The sequence below is a fragment of the Canis lupus genome, chromosome 5, assembly GCF_011100685.1.
Source record: "Canis lupus familiaris isolate Mischka breed German Shepherd chromosome 5, alternate assembly UU_Cfam_GSD_1.0, whole genome shotgun sequence".
NCBI classification, from domain to species: Eukaryota; Metazoa; Chordata; class Mammalia; order Carnivora; family Canidae; genus Canis; species Canis lupus.
The window spans coordinates 32,885,630-32,894,579 of record NC_049226.1 but is presented as its reverse complement, the minus strand read 5'-3'; the positions used below and the strand labels follow the sequence as shown (position 1 = coordinate 32,894,579).

General features: G+C 53.0%; 1 protein-coding gene across 3 annotated transcripts in view; it reads right to left on the bottom strand.

Moving 5' to 3' along the window:
* Positions 1–8,950, bottom strand: part of DNAH2 (dynein axonemal heavy chain 2) — an 87,591-nt gene that overhangs the window by 952 nt on the left and 77,689 nt on the right. For 2 of the 3 annotated variants that reach the window (XM_038536726.1, XM_038536727.1), the window contains exons 76-86: positions 8,233–8,419; positions 7,931–8,079; positions 7,590–7,773; positions 7,167–7,357; positions 2,313–2,504; positions 1,968–2,152; positions 1,512–1,740; positions 1,282–1,433; positions 1,035–1,149; positions 409–585; positions 236–310 (exon numbers count right to left, since the gene is read on the bottom strand). In XM_038536726.1, coding sequence (XP_038392654.1) covers positions 236–310; positions 409–585; positions 1,035–1,149; positions 1,282–1,433; positions 1,512–1,740; positions 1,968–2,152; positions 2,313–2,504; positions 7,167–7,357; positions 7,590–7,773; positions 7,931–8,079; positions 8,233–8,419 — 1,836 coding nt within the window. Of the gene's footprint in view, positions 1–235; positions 311–408; positions 586–1,034; positions 1,150–1,281; positions 1,434–1,511; positions 1,741–1,967; positions 2,153–2,312; positions 2,505–7,166; positions 7,358–7,589; positions 7,774–7,930; positions 8,080–8,232; positions 8,420–8,950 lie in introns of those variants that run through there. The other variant, XR_005359465.1, reaches the window with a different exon arrangement.

The window sequence follows — 8,950 nt, the reverse complement described above, 5'->3', positions numbered from 1 at the left end:
ACAACCAGGGGGAATAGCAAGCAGGAGAAGCAGGCTCCCTGCTGAGCAGGGAACCCGAAGGCAGGGCTGGATCCCAGGGCCCTAGGATCACGACCTGAGCTGAAGGCAGATGCTTCACCAACTGAGCCCCCCAGAGGCCCCTCTTCTCCCATCTTAACCAGTTGTTTTTCACCTGTGCTCTCAGCACCCTCCAGACCTGCCTTTGTTCAGAGCCCTAAGCTCATCTGGCTCCCACCTTGGGTGGGTACACGAGGTTGCTGTCATCCACCGTGGAAACAATAAACTCCCAAGAGAGGTTGTCCACTGGAATCTGGGGGTTAAAGGTGAGCATAAAGGAGAACCCCTCAGGAGGAGAGCAAGTCTGTGTCCCCAGCAGCCACCCTGCATCACACTTGCCACACTGCTCACATTGTTCTGGCGAGCTGAGGACTGCAGCACAGCAGTGAGGAAGCCGGTGGGGAAGGTGAAGCCAGACAGCCAGAAGATGACAGGAGGCCGGGCACGGCTGGCCCACAGCTCAAACTGTTCCACACGCATGGCCAGGTCCCGGGTCCATGAAGCCAGGGGCTTTTGTGAGGGATATGCCTGGAGGAGGAGGCAAGTGTGTGTTTTTGCACTTATTTTCTCATGCATCGAAATCTTGATTTTTGAGCACTTGGAGCAGATACGAGAAGTATCAGCCCATTCCCCAGTTACAGTTGGGCAAAGCTCTCCAAAAGCCAGCTCCCGGGCGGGAAGCATAAAACAACAACCATTTCACAATGAGAGCAACAGTAAGACTAACCCGTTCCTGTTAACGAAGCACCTACTAACAGTCACACACAGTACTAAGAATCCTGGAAGCGTCCTTGGGGAGGTTAGGAACTTGCGCTAAGTTCCTAGGTTAATAGGTGTAAAGCCAGTCTGGGAAGAGCAGAGCCAGATTTCCACCTTGAATCTATCTGGCTCCAGACCCCAGGCTCCCTGCATCCTGCCATATGCCTCCCGGGACCCAGAGACTGAGGGCACAGGGGGTCAAGAGCCAGTGATCTTGCCTTTCCCCAGAGTGGAGGGACATGAGCATCGAAGATGCAGTTGAAAATCTCTTCCAGGCTCGTAGACATGACGATGAGGCCCTGGATGCCTTTTTCCAGGTCTGTCAGTGAGGACCTGGGCAGGATAGGGTGGGGGCTTAGAGATGGGATGGACCTGGCAGAGCCATGGGGGGGTGGGGGAGGGCATTGGCAGGGAGCTCTTTCACTCGCCCCTCCCTGCAAGCCGCAGAGCCCCTCTCCATCTTACAGGATGGTCTCCAGGAGCTTGTTGTATCTCTGGATCTCCTGCAGGAGGACCACGTTGAGGGGGGAGGGATCCATGGCCAGCAGTTTCCGGGTCCCCTCATAGTCGATCATTTCAGGGATCTTCTGTTTCACATCAGTGGCCAACTCGAGGACCTGGTGCGGTGGGAGCTGTGAGCAGAGGCCTCTCTGCCTCCTTGCTTGCCTCCCCCCTACGAGTGGACCCGCTCATACCTTCTCTTCCCGGCTCTGGCCCCCTACCCTGGTGGGTGTAATCTGGGGTTGCAGGGACAGCAGAGTCTCAAACAGAGTTCGGGCCTCGGTGATCTGGGAGGCCACATCCGCATTGGGGTGCTGGCCAAAGGCCTCGGGGGGGTCCATGCCGGGCAACATGCTGATGTACTCTTTGTAAGAGGCCAGACTCCCATCTTTGGGGATGACATAAGCCTCCAGCACCGACAACCTGGTGGCCCACAGCATAATTATCACCATGCAGTGGGCCTTGGGGGCTTCAGTGCCAGGCTGAGACCCTGGTCACTATGCAGGTCCCCGTTACCCTGCTCCCGCATATCTGCCTCTCCTCGGTCTCCTGGCCTCTCCTCCCCACAAACGCATCTGCCCCCCCACCCAGTCCTGCCACCTGGTCTGTCGGTGGCCTCTGGCCCCGGGTTCAGTGCTACCTCCCCTCACCGGTAAAAGGGGGTTGACAGAGCCTGGTCACAGAAATAGTCGTTGATGTAGGTCGTGAGCAGACGCCGGTCCCAGTCATCCGTGACGTGCCCACCGTAGTTGACACCAGCAATGAGATACTTGAGTGCGTCCCATGGTGTCTCCTCATACTCATCCAGGTATAGACTCAGCAAGTTCTCGGACACCTGTGCGTGCCCCCCCACCCCACGCACACTGTTATGGCAGGAACTCTTCAACACAGGCTTTTCATGCAGGCTCTCTGTCTGTGGCTCTTCCCACAGGGGGGCCCAGGGCAGGAGGTGGAAGGACAGAGGGCTGGGGGGACAGACACCTGTTAGTACAAACCTCAAAATCAGAGTCATTGAAGCCATAGATAATATTCCAGCCAAGCTGCAGGAACTTTTTGCGTTCCAGCAGCACAGAATGGAAGAAGCAGAGTGCAAACAGCAGCTTCTTATACTTGGCAGGTTTGGAGCAATGGGAAAACTGTGGTTCCGTCATCAGCTGGTAGAGACGTGTCATGTTGGCCTTCAGGCCCTGGGGACAATGCAGAACAGAGGTGGGGTGATGTGCATAATGCTCAGCCCTGCCCCTAGCACCACATTGTACAGTTGTGGAGGTTGCTCACTGCACAAGGGCGCTGGCTGAACGGGTGAGTGAAGGCTGAAATTCAGCCCTTGATCTGCATGCCAAGATGTGCACTGATTCACAGGATGGGGTGGGTGCCTTTCTTTAATTTGCATGCAGGCACTTGTCTCCCTCAGTTTTGATGTTCTCAGCCACATTGTTCTCCATAGTGGGTAGGTACCCAGAAATACAAAGGAAGATGAAGACAGAGACATGCAACTATCAATGAACAAAAATGTACACTGCCATGTGCTAAGGTTCAGCGTACATTAAGGGGCCATAGTATGTCATCAAGGAGGGACTGTCTGTGTGATGGATTTTTCAGGCTTTGTGAATGCCCTTGTGGGTCTAGGTGGATTTACCAATAGGAGGGACATGAGGAGGCTGAGGGGAGGGCATTGGTATCCTGGAGATGGAAAGGGTGGAAGGGATAAAGGGGAGAAGAAGTGAAAAGAGAGTGTAAATGAAGTCAAGTGCAAGGACACGGGTGGGGTCAGAAGGGGCATGAACAGATGGCACCATCTGGACTTGATTCACCAGGAATCAAGTCACGGGGCCACTTTCTATCTTGAGTAGCTCAGTGATATGTTGAAACAGTGCTTTTACGAGGACGCATCCATAATGGACGTGATGGAGTGTTGAAAACATTGGAGTAAGAAACCTTCCATTTATAACCTCAAAATACATAGAGTTTCTAGGAATAAATAAAAATGTACAAATCTTAGAGCACCTGGGTGGCTCAGTGGTTGAGTGTCTGCCTTTGGCTCAGGTCGTGATCCCAGGGTCCTGGGATCAAGTCCCACATCAGGTTCCCCACAGGGAGCCTGCTTCTTCCTCTGCCTATGTCTCTGCCTCTCTCTCTGTGTGTCTCTCATGGATAAATAAAATCTTTTTTAAGAAAGAATAATTTTTTTTAAAAAAATGTACAAATCCTTATAGAGAAAATGACAAAACTTTGTTGAAAGAAAGATCACATGTGGAGACATACTATAATCATGGAAGGGAAGGCTCGATAAGAAAGATGTTTTCCTCCAAACTGACCAATAGGATTTTTTTGAGTAGAACTTAACAAGCTAATTCCAACATTTACATTGGGGAATAAAGGGCCATGAATAGCCCAACAAGGAATATGGTATAGAGACTTGCCTTACCAGCCATCAAGGATTATTGTAGAGCTACATAGCAATTGAGACCATGCATATAGACCCCAATGCTAACAACCTGACCAATGCACAGGATAAAGAGCTCAGAAACCTTGTGTATATAAACATGATTTAAGGCTTAGCAGACACAGCAGGTCCAAAGGGTAATCGTGGGCCATTCAATGATGGTCCTGGGAGAACTGGTTATCTCTGTGGGGGAAAAACCCAAATTAGACCCCTCCCTACTCATTCCACACTTACAAGAATCAACCTCAAGTGATTAAAACACTGAAATGGGGAAGTCAAATTATAAAATGCTTTTTTAAGATTTTGTTTATTCGTTCAAGAGAGACAGAGGCAGAGACACAGGCAGAGGGAGAAGCAGGCTCCCTGTGGGGAGCCCGATGCGGGACTTGATCCCAGGACCCTGGGATCACGCCCTGACCCCAAGGCAGATGCTCAACCACTGGGCCATCCAGGGGTCCCTATAAAATGCTTTTGAAGACAAAGTATAGGAGAGCGATTTTACCACTGTGGAGTAAGCAAAGATTTCTTGAACAAGACCTAGGAGGACAAACCACAAAGAAGAAACAAGGTGAATTCCGCCCACCTCCTAAAAATTAAGGACCTCTATTCACCTAAATAAATAAACAAATAAATAAATGACAAAGAAAAAAGACAACCCACAAAACACAAAACTGACAGAAGGAGTAGGATGTGGAGCAAGGGGATCCTTGGGTGGCTCAGCGGTTTAGCGCCTGCCTTTGGCCCAGGGTGCAATCCTGGGGTCCCGGGATCGAGTCCTGCGTCGGGCTCCCGGCATGGAGCCTGCTTTTCCCTCTGCCTGTGTCTCTGTCTCTCTCTCTCTCTCTATCATGAACAAATAAATAAATCTTAAAAAAATAAAAGGATGTGGAGCAAAACAAGGAACCGTGGAACGTGAGCCCAGAGTGCTGAATGAGAAGAGCACACTGCTGTGCGTGTGCAGCTGGTGCAGTCCCTCCAGCCAGACACCTCAAGGAGAGCGGCTGTGTTCCAGGGCAGAGGGAGGGCGACGGGAGGGACAGTCATGGCAAGACGGGCAGGCGGGTGTGTGTGGAATTAGGATCCTTCACCCCTTGCATATGTTTTCTATTCTTTTGTATCTGCCTAATATTTAGTTAAAAGGAAAAGACCAGACAGCAGGCAGTGACCCAAGAATACACTCCAGAACCAGATCCTGACCGGCACCTGGAGGCTTCGGTTATGCGGACCTTCTTATTTGAAGTAAAACTTGGATGAATCACTGTCCCCTTGACTGTTGGGGTTGGCTTGTATGTCTAGATGCAAAAACTGGCCTCCCTCATGGGACAACAAAATTGCAATATCTGATCTAGAGTGGATCCTGTGTTGGGGGGCGAGGGAGGAACCGTATAGAGGACAAGATTGGGTCACTTAAGAAAATTAGAATATATAATAGATTTAAGTTAAACATCATTGGGGTGCCTGGGTGTCTCAGTCAGCAAAGCATCTGGCTCTTGGATTCCCGCTCAGGTCCTGGTCTTGGGGTCATGACATTGAGCCCCACATCCGACTCCACACTGAGCATGGACACTGCTTAAGATTCTCTCTCTTTCCCTCTGCCCCCCTCCCTTTGCTTGATTGTTCCCTCTCTCAAAAAATAAAAAAATTTAAAAAATCAGGGGTGCCACGAAAAAATGGGACAAAGAGGCACTCTCTGGTGGCGGGGCCTGGCAACTTCTTTTGTGAGTGTGGGATTTCCGGGGCTGGCTGCCTGGAAGCCATGTGGAATCCAGGCCTGGGACTGAGTGTGGTTACTGAGGCCGGAGATAAGGATTGGAGTTGAAGTGAGGGAGAGGACAATTTCTCCACCAAAGGAGGAAATGTAGCATGGGCCGAGCTGGGGGCCAAGGAGCAAGTGTGGAGCTAAGACCACAGGAGGACAAGGGACAAGGAGACACGAATGTGGTAAGTGACCAGGCAGGAGGTGGAGGGAGAACCCAAAGCTGGAAGAGCACAGGTCACAGAAACCAGGGGATAGACCAGCAGCTGTGTCAACGCCCAGGGGCAGCCAAGGATTGAAGTAATGAATGATGCGTGTTCAGATGATATTTGTTGAGCTCCTACTACATCCAAGCCCTGGCGCTAGTCAGGAGGTGAGCAAGACATTGAGAGGGGAAAAAATTTAGAAAGACATGGCCTCTGCCCTCGAGGAGCTTCCAGTCTCGAGAAGACAGGAGTCTATCTGAACCTTGCGATCGCGGGTAAGAGGACCGGGCAGCGGGGGCTGCAGGAACAGTGGCAGCGGGAAATGGTTTTATGAGCAGGGATCCCTGGGGTGACGGCCTAAACGTGCAGGGCAGGGGCTTCTCAAGGAACTGGTAATAGGCCCAGGAGGGGGTGGGGAGGACGTAAGGGGGGCTGCAGCAGGTGCTTCCAGAAGCCTTGGGCTGGGGGAGTACAGAGTCTAGAGGAAGAGGGACAAGACATTTTAAGAATGAACTGTGGAGGTGCAGCAAACAGAGCCAAGGGGACCCCGTGGCAGTGGGTGATGCCAGGAGGCCCCCTCTGGGGGTGGGGTGGGGGAGGGGGACACACACAGGCCGTGTAAGGACGGGGTTTGATCTTGGCTGAAAGCGAGGAAAAAGGGCTAAGGCAGTATACGCAGAGGTAAAGGCCAGCATCAAGATGGTTGTGGGCTGTGGGATCTTAGAGGATCAGCGTGGTTGCATTTAATGGTGACTTTGTCATTCTGGAGAGAAGCTTCCAACAGAGCTTGCGGGGGGAAGCAGGGAGGCTGGGGCCCAGCCCGGACCTCAGGGAGAGATGAAAAGAAATGCTGGGAGGCAGAAAAGTTCTATCCACTAGTTATTTACTACTATTCTTCCCCTTCCTCCCCTCCTCCTCCTCCTCCTCCTTCTTCTTCTTCTTCTTCTTCTTCTTCTTCTTTTTTTTAAGATTTTACTTATTCATGAGAGACACAGACAGAGAGACAGAGACACAGGCAGAGGGAGATGCAGGCTCCCTGCGGGGAGCCCGATGCAGGACTTGATCCCAGGACCCCAGGGTCACGCCCTGAGCCAAGGGCAGACACTCAACCACTGAGCCACCCAGGCGCCCCATACTCTTCCATGCCTCAGCTTCCTCTCTGTAAAGTGGGGGTAGCAGGACTTGCCTGATAATAAGGTGTGTGCATTTTAAATGAACTAATAAATAAACAACGCCTGGCGTGCAATAACGCTCAAGAAATGTTTAGGGATTACTGTTACGTTCTAGGGGTTTGGCACATGGAGGGAAGAACTAGGGTAGAATTTTTTGAGAGCAGGAGAAGCAAAAAGCCGTGGTTAAGGCTGGGACTCCCCGTGACGCTAGCAGGAAGAGCGCGGTGCCAGATGGCACGGTCGGCACTGGCTATCTAATGTCACGGTACCTTTGGTGGTTCTGTGGTCATCTTGATGCTGGCCTGCAAGATGGAGATGGGGAAGTCTGGGTGGGGGCTGGAGCTGAGCCAAAGGCGGAAGGAAGGGTGAGGATCTTCCACCTGCAGCTGTTCCACCAGTTTGTCCAGATTCGGCATCCAAGACAGGGACAGGTGGCAGTTGGCTAGGAACACCCAGTGTCCTGCAAGGAGATGCTGGAGTCAGTGGGAACCGTTCCCCGAGCCCCATCTGTCCCATGCTTTGCACCTGATGGTGTGTGCTTGGTGGGGAAGGGGTCCACACTCCTGGGTCTGCCTTTCCCAGGCCTCCTGGGGAAGTGGGGGCCACAGTCAGAGTCCTGGACTGAGCTCAGAGGCTCCGGGGAGCAGGACCAGTGCCAAGGCTGGGGGCAGAGGAGCCAGGTGGCTACTGACCCTGAATGACACCCTCTCGGAGGAGCCGCGCCGCGATGGGGGCCTGGCCCTGGCCCAGGGACAGGGCGTGGAAGCGCTGGGCCATGCCTGTGTGCTCTGCCAGCTGGAGCAAGGCACTGGTGGGGTCCACACCAGGGGACAGGATGAATACCAGTGGGGTTCGTGGAGTCGAATCCTCCATCACCTGCCGGGATCACAGGACGTGGCCTCAGGCAGGAACCGAGAGAGAGAGAGAGAGAGAGAGAGAGAGAGAGAGAGAGAGAGAGACACTGCAGAGAAGCGTGAGGATGGAGGGACAGAAGGAGCCAGGGCGGGGTGGCCTGGGAAACCAAGCCACTGACCAGCTTCATGTTCAGCACAGGTGACTCGATGAAGCGGGAGCCCAGGTTGGACACGATGAAAGACGTAACACAGAAGGCCACGCGGTCCTGGCGCAGAGAGCGGACGATCAGCATCCGCTGCATCTCGTTGCAGGTGTTCTCCCACTCACCTAGGGATGAGGGGAGCAGCCGCAGGGACTGAGCCCCCTGGGGGTGTGGGGGTGCAGGAGTCTAACCCAAGGGGCCCCTGCCAGGGATGCTCCACCAGGAAGCGCAGGCAGGGCTGCGGCAGAGAGGGGCGCACAGAAGGCGGGAGAGAGCACCTGGCAGCATGGCCTTCTCCGGGGTGGCATTGGTGTACCACAGGTGCCAGTCCCGGGGATACTGCTCAAAGGAGTTCATGAGTCCGTGGAAGTTGGTCAGTTTGTCCAGTTCTGTGATGTTGTCCCAGTAGGCATCCGCCAGCCAGCTGGTACATGGGTTATCCATTTGGCCCTCCCGGTCCAGGACCTGGGCAAGGAGGGAGGAGGAAGGGATTGAGCAAGAACATCTCCAAACAATGACCGTTATTATTATTATTATTATTATTATTATTATTATTATTATTTTATGATGAGGAGTCTTGCATGAAAGAGAATGAAGGAAGGAGGACAGGAATCTGAGATAGATTGGAATCTACCTTTTTTTTGTTTAAAAGGATTTTATTTATTTATTCATGAGAGACACACAGAGGCAGAGACACAGGCAGAGGGAGAAGCAGGCTCCATGCGGGGAGCCCAATGCGGGGCTCGATCCCAGTACCCCGGGACCACGCCCTGAGCGGAAGGCAGACGCTCAACCACTGAACCTCCCAGGCGTCCCGATTGGGGTCCACCTGGATGGGGGAAGTCTAGGTGGGGGTCCAGGTCTCCGCCTGCAGTGACCGCGCAGTGCAAATTTAGGAAGCTGGCGCCCTCTGGTGGTTTGCCGGTGTTACTGTCCCTCACCGTAAAGCTTCCGGGCGGCAGCCTCGCCCCTTAAGAGTGGTTTGTTCATTCCCTT